We start from the raw sequence: 15,347 nt of genomic DNA, 5'->3' as shown, positions 1-15,347 counted from the left end.
AGCCCGCTGGCGAACCCCGGGGTCGGGCGCGGAGGGGCGAGGGAGGTGGGCCCGGCAGGCGCGCGGCGCTGGCCTGGGGTTGAACCTCCTTCCAGCCAAGGCCCGAGAGGGTTTAACACCTGGAGATCCCGCCCACGATTCCTCTGCAGCGGCCACTTTGGAAAGGGACACTGACTCTGAACTTGGCAAAGGGCTGATAACGCTTTAGCATTTAAATGAAGGAGTGGGTCTGAAGGAGAAGTCCCAGGATCTGTAAAACAATCTTAGTTAAGCCTTCAACTGCTACAGGTGGAGATAAACCCCAGGAATTGATTGAAAAGTAATAGGTAGTTTTGAGGCTTTTATTTAAAGAACAAAGATAGGAAGCTTTGCTTTGCTGTTTATAAAATCGAGGGATGCCCTCACCCTGTAATATTTAGAAGCACCTGGAGCTGATAATAAATACTCTGGCACCTTCCTTAAATAAACTAAAGCGACTGTTCCCTCTGCTATAATCTGACAATCTTTGAAAAATGTTTTTCAGAGGTGGAGGCGTTTTAAAATTTAGACATCAAGGTGGGAGTAAAACCTTTACTAAAATAGCTATTGAAAAAGCATGGATATGTCTTTAAACAAGTTTTATGGCCTGCCAGCATATGGCTTTTATGTTCACCCAAGTAGAGAGCCCTTTCAATATGTCTGCAGCTTGCGGAAAGAGGAAATCCTCTATTTATTGCCATGAGTGGAGCGTATTGTTCCATACATACATATCGCCATAGATTTTTACAGGTTCCTCCTTCTCTGACTCTCTTAGGTTCCCACTGACATTAGAAATAGAATCGTGGTGCTAAAAATCATAGGCGGCAAATGGCTTAAAGTTAAAAATGGTCACAGCTAAAAGCAGGATAATGGCTTGCATCCAATGCTTCTCAAACTTGAGTGTTAAGAGTTTAAGACAAATGACTATGCCTACCCCCAGAGGGGTTCATCCCCCTCAACTGGGGTGCAGCCAGCTAATTTGCATTTGAACGAATTCTCAGGTGATGTTGGTGCCTCAAGTCTGGGAGGAGGGTGGTTTAGATCAGTGCATGCTTCTCAAACTTAAAAAAGTTCATAGGAATCATCTAGGATCTTATGAAAGCAGATTCTCATTAAGTATATGTGGGGTGAGGGCAGAGATGCAGAATTTCAGATAAGTCCCCAGGTGATGTGAAAGATTTGAGTGGCCTACTCTTTGGTTAGCAAGGGTTTAGATGAAAGTTTAGTAGTTAGCACATTTGCTCTGCATTTGGCTCACCTGAAGTTATAGACTACCTGTGATCCCCAAAATGCTATGTTGAAATCCTAATCCTCAATATAATGGTGTTAGGAGGTGGGCCAGAGGTGATTAGGTCACACAGGTAGACCTAATCTCATTAATGAGATTAGTGCCCTTATAAAAGAGACTTCAGAAAGCTCTTTCCCCTTCTGGGAGTGAGGACACAGAAAGAAAACAGAGCCTATAAACCAGGAAGTGGATCTCACCAGAAACTGAATCTGCTGACACCTTGAACTTGGACTTAGATTCCAGAACTGTGAGCAATGTTTGTTGTTAAGCCACTCACTCTAGGCTAATGTTATAGTAATTATTACATTAATTTGTTATATCAGCCCAAACTAAGACATCTGGGGAGCTAGCAAGTGAGCTTACCCAGACATTCTGTTTGAATCTTTCAGAAGGAGAGCCCAGAAAGCTATATTTAAAAACAAACAAACAAACAAAAACCTAGATGAGCATGGTGTGCACTTGACTTACAGAACTAGTGACTTAAAAATAATACCAAGTAATGTAAATAAGTGCCAAAGAACATCCGCTCATAAGCCCAAAACTGGAAAAGGCTAAAAGTTGGGTTGGGCAAATGGATAAGTCTTCAGAATCCTGGGCTGATATTTCAGGGTGGAAGCAAGTGTTTTTCATCTATAAAATGAAGAGAAAAATAATACAAGTAATCTGAGACTTGTGACTGAATACATGACCCATTAACATTTCCATTCGCTACATATAGGAATGGCCTGCTTGGAAAATCCCCCTGTGATACTCTCACACATTCGTCCTGACTACGCTCTTTATCTGGAATATGTTCCAGACCATTCCTTCATCCAAGAACCTCCCATGTAAACTCCTCCTCCTCATTCACGTGCTAGATCAGAGGATTACCTGCTCTCTTCACTCTGAATTTCCCTGGCAGATTTATACATTCATTTATTTAGAAATGCTTTTTATATAGAAAGCTTAAGCTCATGCCAAGAAATGTTCTAGATATTCCGAGTACAACAATGAGTAGAATGGATAAGATTCTTACTCTCGAGGACTTTATATTGTAGTGGAAGCAAAGTAAAACATTAAAAAGCAATCAAATAAATGAAATAATTTCAGATAGTTACAGATTTTACTAAGAAAATTATCAGAAAATGCCATGTAGTAAGTGATCATTGAATGAAGAATAAAAGCTACACTAATCAGGGGCGCCTGGGTGGCTTAGTCAGTTAAGCGTGTGACTTCAGCTCAGGTCATAATCTCATAGTTTATGGGTTCGAACTTCACATGTGGCTCTCTGCTGACAGCATGAAGCCTGCTTGGGATTCTCTCTCTCCCCCTCTCTCTCTACCCTTCCCCTGCTCGCTCGCTCTCTCTCTCTCTCTCTCTCTCTCTCTCTCTCAAAATAAATAAGCATTGGGGCACCTGGGTGGCTCAGTCAGTTAAGCATCTGGCTTCAGCTCAGGTCATGATCTCACAGTTCGTGAGTTTGAGCCCTGCGTCGGGCTCTGTGCTGACAGCTAGCTCAGAGCCTGGAGCCTGCTTCAGATTCTGTGTCTCCCTCTCTCTCTGACCCTCCCCTGCTCACGCTGTCTCTCTCTGTCTTTCAAAAGTAAATAAAAAACATTTTAAAAAAATAAATAAGCATTAAAAAAATGGGTCTGTTTCCACTCTATTTTCCCTTCCATTAGTCTGTGTGTCTGTTGTTGGATCCATTCTCACTTAACTACTGTAGCTTTATTATAAATCTTTTCCGGAATATCACATCCTCTCATTTTGTACTTCTTTTTCAAGTCTGTTATAGCCATCCTTGCTCCTTTTCATTTCCATATAAATCTTAGCATTGACATCTCAGTTTTCACAAACACATCTGCTGGGACTTTTATTGGAATTACATTGTATTCATAGATTAATTTGAGGAGAATTGAAAACACCCAGTCTTCAAAAATATTGATGTGGTATTTCTAGCATTAATGTAGGTCTCACTATCTTTCAATAATATGACAAGTTCTTGAATTGTGTCTAATTGGTTTCTAAGAATAAAAATAAGATAATTTGTGGAAAATGAATTTAGTTTCAATGACTATGATAATTCTAAAAGTTAATTTATAGAGTTGGCATTTTTTAATGCATAGAAACATTGTTTTTTTTACTTTCCAGCTCTTATATATTTTATTCCTTTTTCATATTTCATTTCACAGGCTAGGATTTCCAACATGATTTTTAATAAAAATGGAGATAGTAGGCAACCTAGTTTTTGAGAGAAAGCTTTTAACAAATCCTCATTAATTTATTTTAATGGTCTTTTTGTTTTAGAATAGTGTTAGATTTACAGAAAAGTTCAAAGATAGCACAGAGAGTTCCTATACACCTCATATCTAGTTTTCCTTGTTGCAAATTTCTTATATTAGCTATAGCACACTTGTCACAATTAACAAACCAACATTTATACAATTAATAAAGTCCATGCTTTCTTCAAATGACCTAGTTTTGACCTAATGCCCTTTTTCTGTTCTGGAATCCCATCTGGAGTACTACGTTGCATTTAATTAACAGGTCCACTTGGGCTTCTTTGGCTGTGACAGTTTCTCAGACTTTCCATGTTTCTGATGGCTTTGAATAACAATTATGAGGAATACTGGCTAAGTATTGTTTAGAATGTGCCTCTTTTGGGCTTGTCTGACATGTTTCTCATGATTCCTATTGTGGGTTTGGGGAGGAAGACCACAGAGAAGTGCCCCTCTCATGTTCACATCAAGGGCATATATACAATCAACATGTCGTCACTGTCGATGTTGATCTCAATCACGTCGCTAAGCTAACATGTCAGATTTCTCCACTCTAAAGCTGTTTGTTCCCCACACCGTCTCATTCCATAGTGTTCTTCTTGGAATGAAATGACTGTGAACAGTCAGCACTCAGGGAGAGGGGAATTACATGCCAACCTCCCTGAGGGTACAATTGCTACGTAAATCCTTTGGAATTCTTCCACATGGTAGATTTGACTCTTCTCTCTCATTTATTTATTCAATCATTTCTTTATATCATTTTATCTGGATTGGTATTAGGATAATTCTGAACTTATAGAATGGGATAGGGGGTGTACCCTCTGCTTCTATTTATGAAGTCCTCGTACTATTGTTTCATTAAACATTTAGTGGAATTCACCAGTGAAATTACATAGGTCTGGTGCTCTATTTTTTTTGGAAGTTTATAAACTATTGAATTAATTTCCTTAATAAAGAGATATTCAGGTTATCCATTATCCCACTGTGAGGGTTGGTATAAGGAAATGGTCTGTTTCATCTATGTTATCAAATTTGTAGCCATAACATTGTTCAAAATATTCTTTTATTATTCTTTTCATCATCTCGTTAGTGATGGTCGTTTCCTTTTTCATTTATCACATCAGTCATTTGTCTACTGTTTCCTTGGTTAGTGAGTCTCTATGTATGGGTTTTTTTTTTTTTAAGAAAACACCTTAGTTTTATTAACTTTTCTCCATTCATTTCATTGTTTTCTGCTATAATTTTTATTAAATTTTTCTATTTATTTTAGGCTTAATTTACTTTGCCTAGCTTGCTAGGGTAGAAGATTAGGTTTAAAATTTTTTTTTTATGTTTTTAAAATTTATTTTTGAGAGAGAGAGAGAGACAGCCAGCCTGAGCAGGAGAGGGTCAGAGAGAGAGGGGGAGACACAGAATCCAAAGACAAGCTCCAGGCTCTGAGCTGTCAGCACAGAGTCTGATGAGGGGCTCAAACTCACGAACTAAGAGATCATGACCTGAGCCAAAGTTGGATGCTTAACCGATTGAGCCACCCAGGTGCCCCGAAGATTAAGTTTAGAACTTTCTTCTTTTCAAACACGAATTTAATGCCATACATTTATGTCTAAGCTCTTCTTTCATTGCATTCCATAGTTTGATAAATTGGAGTTTCTTTAACTTAGTTCAAAGTAAATTTTAAATTTATCTTGACACTTCTTTGACCCATGTATTATTATGAATTATGTTAATTTCCAAATATTTGGGAATTTCCCAGCTATCTTTATGTTACTGGTTTCTAGTTTAATCTTATTGTAGTCTGAGAACATAATTGAATGATTTCTGTTCAATATGGCGGCCACTGCCCACATGTAGCAATTTAAATTTCAATTAATTATTGTTAAAGTTTGAAAATATTCCCTCAGTCACTAGCTATATTTCCAGGGCTCAACAGCCACATGTGTTTAATAGCTATGGTATTAGTTTGACATAGATAAAGATCATTTCTATCATTGCAGAAAATCTCCCACATTTACAGAGAGTTAACATATAACATTGTGGCCACCTGAGCCTTCAGTTAAAACAAAAATAGGCAAAAACAAAAAAAGAAATGAAAAACATAACATTGTGTAAGTTTAAGATAATGAGGTGCTGAGTTGATAACCTGACATATTGAAAAAGGATTACTTCTGCAGCATTAGGAAATATCTCCATCACTTCACATAATTACCATTTCTTTTTCTGTGGTGAGAATTTAGGATTTACTCTTTTTAGCAACTTGCAAGTACATAATACAGTATTGTTAATGGTGGTCATCATGCTATACATTAGATCCTCAGAACCTATTCATCTTACAGCTGGGAGTTTATACCTTTTGAGTTTATACCTTTATAACCCTTCATAACTACAATTTCACTCTGTTTCTAGGAGTTTGGCTTTTTCAGAATTCACATATATATGATACCAAGTAGTATATGTCTTTTTCTGTCTGACTTATCTCACTCAACATAATGCCTTCAAGACCCATCCATACGTCACAAATGGCAAAATTTCCTTCTTTCTCATGACTGAATATGTGTGTGTGTGACATCATCTTTATCCAATCATCCATTGATGGACACTTAGATTATGTCCACCTCTTGGCTATTCTGAATACTACTACTATAAATGTAGGTTTTTCTTTTCGTTTTCTTCAGAAATATACCCTTAGAAATATACCTTGTTTCCATTTCCCTTAGAAATATACATGTAATGGAATTGCTAGATCATATAGTAGTTCTATTTCAGACGGGACCATTATAGAACATTATAGATACCTTTATGACTTCATGATAAGTTAGGATTTTTAAAAAAGTAACAAAAACTGATCATTATAAAGGAAATTATGCTAAGTTAAACTACATAACCTTTAAACTTTTCTCTTAAGTAAGCCAGTAAGAGAGTAAAAGGTAAGTTAATAGAGCAGGGAAATATATTTACTACACAATAAAAACAAAAAGCTCAAATTTGAAATATGCAAATAATTAATAAAACTCATTAAGAACATGCATATGACAAAATCAAAAAATGGGAGAAAAAGATTTGTAAAGATACATCATTAAAACAGGATCCAAATAGGGGCACCTGGGTGGCTCAGTTGGGTGACTCTCACTCTTGATTTCTGCTCAGGTCATGATCTCACAGATTGTGAGATAGAGCCTTGCATCTGGCTCCTTGCTGATAGCAAGGGGTCTGCTTGAATTCTTGCTCTCCCTCTCTCTCTGCCTCTTCCCCTTCATCACCTCCCCCCCCATTCTTCCACTACTCATATTTTCTTTCTCTCTCAAAATAAATTTTTTAAAAAAGGATCTAAACAGCCAACAAACATGCAAATATGATCGGCCTTATTAGTCAGCAAAGAAGTGACCATTTAAACCACAGATCAGGGGCGCCTGGGTGGCTCAGTCGGTTAAACGTCCCACTTCAGCTCAGGTCATGATCTCAAGGTTTGTGAATTTGAGCCCCATGACAGGCTCTGTGCTGACAGCTTGGAGCCTGGAGCCTGTGTCTCCTTTTCTCTCTCTCTGCCCCTCCCTGACTTGTACTCTGACTCTCTCTCAAAAATAAATAAACATTTTTTAAAAACCCCACAAATCAATATCTTTTCACACTTCACAGATTGGCTAAAATGAAAAAGTGCTGACCATACCAATTGTTGGCAACACTAGGGAAGACCCAGAGCTCAGATGCACTGCAGTTGGGAGTGTAAACTTGTACAACCATATCGAGAATGGTGGTTTTTTTAAAGTTCATTTATTTATTTTTGAGAGAGAGAGAGAGAGAGAGAGAGGGGATGCCAAGCAAAATTCCACACAGCGCAACTCAGGGCTCAAACCCAGGGAGAGAAATTATGACCTGAGCTGAAATCAAGAGTCAGAAGCTGAACTGACTGAGCCATCCAGGCACCCCCATATGGAGAAGTTTCATCAGCTGGAGTTAAAAATACACATTTCTACTCAGGTACATACTTGTGTGCACTGAAAACCATGCAATAAGTTTTCTAATAGCATTACATGTTAAGCAACCATGATTAGAGAAATACATTTTTGTGCAGTTATGCAAGAACTGTGCAGTGAAAATTATCACATATAGCTCTATTGTGCAGCATGGACAGGTTGAGGAGAGAAAACCAGACTCAATCTAGTTTGCGTGGTTTGGTTCCACTTCTATAAAATAGTGAGACTACTCAATAATATTAGTGTTCAGGATAGTGTTTATTCTTTGAGGAAAGGAAAGGGTGGAGTATTTAGAAGGAACATTCTAGGTTTTGGCAGTTTTCAATTGTTTTAAATCTGGAATCTAAATCCTAGATGATGGTTATATTGGGATTGTTTAGTGATAATTCATCAATTTCTACACTTTTCATTTGTGTAATTTTTTCTTTATATGTTAAAACACTAATGAAAATTTATTTAAAAGAATTTTAATATGCTTTTTTAAAAAGAAGCTTATATATGAATGACCAAATGGGATATGTGAAGTTTCTAAATCAAGAAATAATATCAGTAGAAAGAATACAAAATAAAATAACAAGATAATATTTCACAATCATCACATTGGTCAGAAGAGTTATAGTGTGACAAAATGAAATACTGGTAGTAATATAAAAAAATGATCATTCTCATAACTGCTGAGGAGAATGTAAAAATCCTAGAATATCTGTAGAACTTTTGGGCAATATCCAGGAAGTTCTTTGTGTACTCACTAGATGTACTGGAAGAGTTCTCCTCAGAAATAACCTCAGTAGGATGTGCATGTGTTACAGGGGCCAAAGGCAGGCTGCCCCAAGATGGGATGGGCCGCTTTGGCATGAAGATGATTTTGAGTTAAGAAGCAGTCAAAACACAGAAGATTCAAGAAAAACTCTTTACCTTTCCCACAACAGCCTAAAAGAATTTAGATAGAGGACCTGCTCCAAGAAGAGTGCTATCACTATTGTTAACTACATTGTCCTGTAAACTGGGTACGTTAGACAGGGAGGGACCTAGCAAGGCCTGTTTTGTTAAGCCCTCTATGTCCCATTGTTTCTGAGTGACCCAGCAAACATTTGTCTACCAACATTTATTTTTTCATCTTCCTGTGAATAGCATTCCTTCCCTTTGAAGTACCACACCCCGCTCCACTCTCCTTCACTCAGAATGACATATATATGTCATTTTGCCTGACTGTCTTTGTTTGTCTTTGGGATTTCCATGTCTTTGTGGATTCCCATACATATGAGAGTGAATTTGATTTTCTATTGTCTCATGTAAATTTGATTCTTAGTCTGGCTAGAAAGAACTTGAAGGGGACAGGTAATTTTTGCTTTCTGACAGTGTTTACATAAATATAAAAACACACATGTCTCTAATCTGTAGAGCTAGGGAGGAATTCCTTTATTTTAAAGAAATTGTTTATACTATGATTATAAAGAGTAGCAAGTCAGAAATATACAGGATAGGCTAGCAGGATAGAGACCTGGAAAGAGTTGGGGTGCCTGGGTGGCTCAGTCGGTTAAGCATCCAACTTCAGCTCAGGTCATGATCTCATAGTCTGTGGGTTCGAGCCCCATGTCGGGCTCTGTGCTGACAGCTCAGGGCCTGGAGCCTGCTCAGATTCTGTGTCTCCCTCTCTCCCTGCCCCTCCTCAGCTTGCTCTCTGTCTCTGTCTCTCAAAATAAAGACATAAAAAATTTAAAAAAAAAAAAAAAGAAGAAGGTTGCTGCTCAAGTCCGAAGGCCAGCAACTGATGGCAGTAGGGCTTTTTCTTAAAGTTTTCAACTGCTTGGATGAGGCTCACCTACCTTACAGAGAGTAATCTGCTTTACTCAAAGTCTACTGATTTAAATGTCCATCTCACCCAAAAAATACCTTCACAGCAGCATCCAGATATCTGGGTATCATATCCTAGGCAAGTTGACTCATAAAATTAACCATCACACCTATGGGGCACGTGGTGACTCAGTCAGTTGGGCAACTGACTCTTGATTTCATCTCAGGGTCTTGAGTTGGGCTCTGCTCTGGGTGTGAAGTTGACCTACCTACCAACCTGCCTAAATAAATGAATAAATAAATAAATAAATAACTATCACACCTAATAATCTGTTGGGAACCGGTCATTCCTGGGCTATTGACAAAGTTCCTCCTGAGATCAGGAGATAGTGCGCTCAGCACTCCACTTACGGGGACCCCACAGGCACTTGGGGACTTTCCATTGCCGCCTGTTGATTGTCTTGGCCTAATCGTATACATAGACCTCCTCTGAGTCATCCGTACTTTTCCACTCTCTGGCCCTATTCCCGCCAATGCTACAGCCAATCGCATTTAGCTAAGTTTCCCCAGGAGCCGAAGGAACCTCCCCTCTCGCTTTGTCCTATATATACCCTCATGTGACTTTCAATAAACGGACTTGATCAGCAACTGCAGACTTGTCCCCTTGTCTCCTTTCTTCCACTCACCCCTCCCCCACAGGAACCATTCGAAAAAAGGGTCGCGGGCCGACTCAATAATCCAATATCAGTGTGAAAAACCTAAAGCAAAAACAAAACCCAAAATTTTACAAATATTCACAAAGAGTCATGGACAAAAATATTGAATCATTCAGTGTAATAGAGAAAGGCAAAAACAAGAAGAATGGGTAAATAAGTTATGCTTTATTTATTTTTTAAACATTTTTTAAGTTTATTTATTTTGAAAGAAAGGGAGAAGGAGAGAGACTCCCAAGCAGGCTCTGCGCTGACAGCAGGGCTCCAGCTCACAAACCATGAGATCATGACCTGAGCTGAAACCAAAAATTGGATGCTCAATCCACTGAGCCACTCAGGCACCCCAGCTATGAATTATTTAGATAATGGGATAACATACAGGAGATAAAAGTAAGTGAAATACTACATAGATATGTAGAGTTAGCTTAAAAATACAATGTTGAGTGAAAAAACTAAGTTTCAAAACTATTTTTATGGATATGGAGAAAAATTTGCAGTAGTCTTTGGGTTTCACTCTTATTTTGTGAGCTTTTCCTTCCTCTCACCTCCTTTTTCTCCTCCCACTGTTTTCTTTACTTCCCAAAGAAGCTACTTACATTTGAAACATTATCCCAGAGTCAGTTTCTGAGGAAATTCAGACTAAGGCATGCAGTACATATAATTCAAATATGCAGAAAAAAATACTATATATATACAAAGGTACTTTCTGGAAACTTCAATCCTTCAAAGGGATCTTGTTTTTTCTTACAAAAGTAATGTCTCATTTCACTTTTTCTGCCTATGTTTCTGCTTTATTTTTATGTCCTATAAGCTCTCAAAAAAGACCTATAAAATTTCTCCTAAGATAGTCAAGACTATCAGGTAAACTATTAGGCTATTAGCTGTATTATTTTCCATGACAATATTTCTCTTAAAACCTTCCATTGTATTTCTCTAATTTGGACTGAAATCTTGGGTTGGCTGCACAGTTGTTGTTCTGGAACTTTTCTTTGCCATTATTCTGAATTTTTTTCTTCTCATATGCTCTCACTTCTTTGATCTCAAGTTTACCTCATCTTATTCTTATATTCTTTAATAGCTTTTTAAAAAATAAGGTTTTGTTGGGGCGCCTGGGTGGCTCAGTCGGTTAAGCCTCCGACTTCGGCTCAGGTCAGATCTCAGGTTTGTGGGTTCGAGCCCCGTATCGGGCTCTGTGCTGACAGCTAGCTCAGAGCCTGGAGCCTGCTTTCGCTTCTGTGTCTCCTTCTCTCTCTGCCCCTCCTCCTCTCATGCTCTGTCTCTCTCTGTATCAAAAATAAATAAAAAAAAACATTAAAAAAATTTTAAAAAATAAGGTTTTGAAAGTAAATAATTTAGGTGCTTACATACCTGAAAATACTATTACTTTATATTTGATTTCATGTTTAAATATATTACTTTATATTTGATTTCATGTTTGAATAGTTTCATGATTCTAGTTTAGAACCTTTAACTTCTCAATTTTAATTTCAAAGGCATTTGTTTATTGAGTTCTTGCCTTCAGTATTACTTTATTAAGACCAATGCATTGTGATTGACAGTTTTTCATGTGTAACCTATTTATTTTGTCTGGAAGTTTTAATCCTTCTCTTTGTCCATCATATTTTGAAATTTCATCAGATCTGCATTGGTGTAGATCTATTTGTATTCATTGAGCTCTTTTATATAATTTTTAAAACTTTATTAATGTTTATTATTTATTTTGAGAGAGAGAGAGAAAGAGAGAGCATGAGCATGAGTGCAAATGGAGGAGGGGCATAGAGGGAGCGAGCAGAGAATCAGAAGCAGGTTCCGGGCTCAGAGCTGTCAGAATAGAGCCCAAGGTGGGGCTTGAACTCACAAACCCTGAGATCATGACCTGAATTCAAGTCGTATGCTTAACTGATTGAGGCATCCAGGTGCCTGCATTAAACTTTTTTAATATAGAAATTTATGTCACTCAATCCTGGGAATTTTTCCTGTATTGTTTCTTTCCTACAGTCGCCCCTAAAATGTTTTTTATTCTCTCTTTGCAAAATTTCTATTATCTTGCTTTCTTTTTGTGAAATATCTATTATCTGGTTGTTTAAACACTTGAATTGAGTCGTGTTTGTTTGTTTTGACATATATTTTTGTCTTATATTAGTTGCAAAAATAATGTGTAACAAAATTCTCTAGAATTCAGTGTCACAAAAAAAGCATTGATTGATTGATTGCTCACTGGTTTATAGTCAGCTTGGTCTCTCCAAGGTTTGGCTGCAGTCAGCTGGGCTTGGCAGATCAGGTTTATTTACCATGTGTATTTCTCCTCTTCCTTGGACCAGTGGCTTCTCAAAAAGCAGATGTTCAAGAAGCCAAATAAAAACTCATGTGCCACTTAAGACCTTGATTTGGAAACAACACACTGTCACTTTACATCATTTTGGCCTTGTAGTTTTTTGGGTTTTTTTTTCTAGTTTTTTAACGTTTATTTATCATTGAGAGACTGAGAGAGACAGAGTATTATCATGGGAGAAACAGAGAGAGGGGGAGATGCAGAATCTGAAGCAGGCTCCAGGCTCTGAACTGTCAGCACAGAGCCTGACGCGGGGCTGGAACTCACACACTGTGAGATCATGACGTGAGCCAAACTCGGATACTCAACTGACTGAGTCACCCAGGCACCCCTTTGGGCTTCTAGTTCTAACTCAACATCAATGGACTGTGAAAATATTCTCTACTCTGTGAAGTAAAAAAGCAAAAATTTTCTGAAAAATAATCCAAATTACCACACTCATATGTCATTTTCAGTAGGGTTTTCTTCATCAATGATATCCTGTTGAGTTTTTTGCAATTATTTTTTTATCTGAAAGAATTCTTGTTCTTTATTCTTTTTTTTCTAATAGCACCATTTTATTTTAAACAAAAAAAGACTTTCTCATACCTACCTGAAAAACTGATCTTTTTTTCTCAATTTCTCTCTCAATTTTTTTTCTAAATGTTCTAAATTTCTCTTGGAGTGCTTTTAATCTTTATTATGTCTCTGTCTTACATATTTGAGGTTATATTTAAATGTCTCCTGAAAGTTCAATGACTCAAAAATGAGACACTATCATTAAATGGGACTCTTTGAGGAGGAATAGATATTACTGACTGGTGAATTTCACCGTTGGATGATTGGACAGGAGAACCAGCTTCTACTTTGTTGTCCCTCTCCATGTCAGTGTCTACAGAGCTTTTCTCTTTAGGTGCTCATGTTTTCCAGAAAATACTTTCCCAGTCTTCTTCCTGAAAGCTATAAACCTGATTGCTAGTTAGAGAGCACGAAGTCTCAATGTTCAGCCTGTAGATGTTCACCCACCTGCCTGGTCACTTTGCCCTTCATTGCACCATGCTTGGTATCCCCTTCCATGTAATTCCTTCTGAGAACAAACCTGTGTATTCTACAGGCATGTGAATGGTAACCTGCTATACAGGTTTGCAGAAAGGATCTCATTAAGTAGTTGAACATTGAAGTGACATTAAACTAACTTTAAACTGCTCAGAGTTTACCTCATGGCCCTCAAAAGAATCTTTACCGCCAGGTTCCTAAGTTTTTCCAGGTCTGTCCTAAGCATTGCATGGTTTCTTGTAAGCATCTCTCTTACGAGTGCCTAGATCTCTGCATTCTCAGCTGTGTTATGTCAATTACTACTCCTTGTATGCTTTCCATTTTGAAAATATTTGTGGCCATTTCTCATTTCCTCTGTCTCCTTTCTCAGTCTATTTGACTTGTTTTTGGTTTTGTTTTTTTACTTTTTTAAAATGTTTGTTTACTTTTGAGAAAGAGAGACAAAGAGACAGAGCAGGACCAGAGGAGGGGCACAGAGAGAGTGGAAGACACAATCCAAAGGGAGCTCCAGGCTCTGAGCTGTCAGCACAGAGCCCAACACAGGGCTCACACTAACAAACCATGAGATCATGACCTGAGCTGAAGTCACATGCTTAACCGACAGAGCCACGCAGGTGTCCCTTACCTTTTAAATTCATCTACTGTCATGTTACTGGACTTTTAGGAGCAAATGGAGATAAACACATGCATTCAATATGCCATGTTTAACCAGAATTCAAACTAAATTATGTCTCAACTGTATCTAAAAATCATGAATGGTTCCACACAAAATTCAGTTTGTAAGTTGACATTTGTTGCTTCTCAACATCTCAACTTCCACTCATACTATCTCTATTGCTCATTGCTGCAATTCATCCTGTTTTTCTAGGATGCCATGTTCTCTTTTATCTTAGGACATTTACCCTGAATTCCCCTTCACTTCCCTTCCTTTGTCTAGCTCCTGACAGCCTTCGGCTTTCAGCATAAACCACACCTGCTCTCTCCCCTTCCCCCAAGCTAGGAAGGAAGTCCATTATTTCCTCTGCAATAGCATCCTGTGTTACCCCCACTTACTTTGGCACTGCATAGAATGTACATTTAGTACTCTGTGTCTCATTCTAATCAGGGACTTGGTCTTCATCACTATGAGAACATCAACATTCAATATCTATGTAGCAGGTACTCACTGAAAATTTGATGAATGAATATCGAATGAACACTAGGCTCTAATCAAAGATCTGAGTTCACGTGCTAGTTTCTTCCATTGACCAACTCTGTATCTTTAAATAGATAAAGAGCATAACTAGCATATTTATGTCAATTTCTGGCTCTGCCATTTTTTATGTGATCTCAAGAGATCATCAACTCTCCAATCTCCATTTTTACACCTCTAAATAGAGTTCAAATATATGTCCTGCTGTCTGCACAAAGTGATGTATAGATAATATTCATCAATATGCAGTTTATTTTATAAATGCATAAAATATGCTAAAAATAAATCATGCTTTGAGTAGCTATTGAGTACCTAGTACTGTGCTCCCTGGCAAGCCCTGTGCTGTACATGGGTAAGTGGGTTTTCTGCGTGTTTTTCTGTTTAAATTATTAGCCTCTCATTTTTCTTAAGTGTCTCTACTAATATATGATTTTAAGAACAAAACCACAAAGTACCCCCATTATCAACATAATCTTAAGTAATTATAAGTGTATTAGGTCTTTAAAATATCAATTAAATTTTCCATAGGTTGTGTATTCCTATTTGACCATTATAATTTTAATTCCGTGTTTCATTTTCATATAATTTTCAACAGTTGATGTAGAACAGCTTGGCAAAATATAAATGAAATTCTAGCCAATTTGGACAATTCTCTTTATGGCCTTCTGTTTCTACATTGTGCAGGATAATCTAATATTCATGAGATCAAAGAGCCAAATACAACGATAACATCTTAGTTTGTAGGA

At 37.6% G+C, this 15,347-nt stretch overlaps 1 protein-coding gene across 1 annotated transcript in view; it reads right to left on the bottom strand.

Moving 5' to 3' along the window:
• The window catches only part of RAB32 (RAB32, member RAS oncogene family), a 31,227-nt gene extending 21,346 nt beyond the window's left edge, over nt 1-9,881 (bottom strand). The window contains exons 1-3 of the mRNA XM_029943247.1: nt 9,741-9,881; nt 747-826; nt 12-202 (exon numbers count right to left, since the gene is read on the bottom strand). Of these exons, the coding sequence (XP_029799107.1) occupies nt 12-202; nt 747-826; nt 9,741-9,881 (412 nt within the window). The remainder of the gene's footprint in view (nt 1-11; nt 203-746; nt 827-9,740) is intronic.
• Nucleotides 9,882-15,347: the final 5,466 nt, after the last annotated feature.

The sequence above is a fragment of the Suricata suricatta genome, chromosome 7, assembly GCF_006229205.1.
Source record: "Suricata suricatta isolate VVHF042 chromosome 7, meerkat_22Aug2017_6uvM2_HiC, whole genome shotgun sequence".
NCBI classification, from domain to species: Eukaryota; Metazoa; Chordata; class Mammalia; order Carnivora; family Herpestidae; genus Suricata; species Suricata suricatta.
The sequence above is the reverse complement of the archived record's forward strand: the minus strand, read 5'-3'. Positions and strand labels throughout refer to the sequence as shown.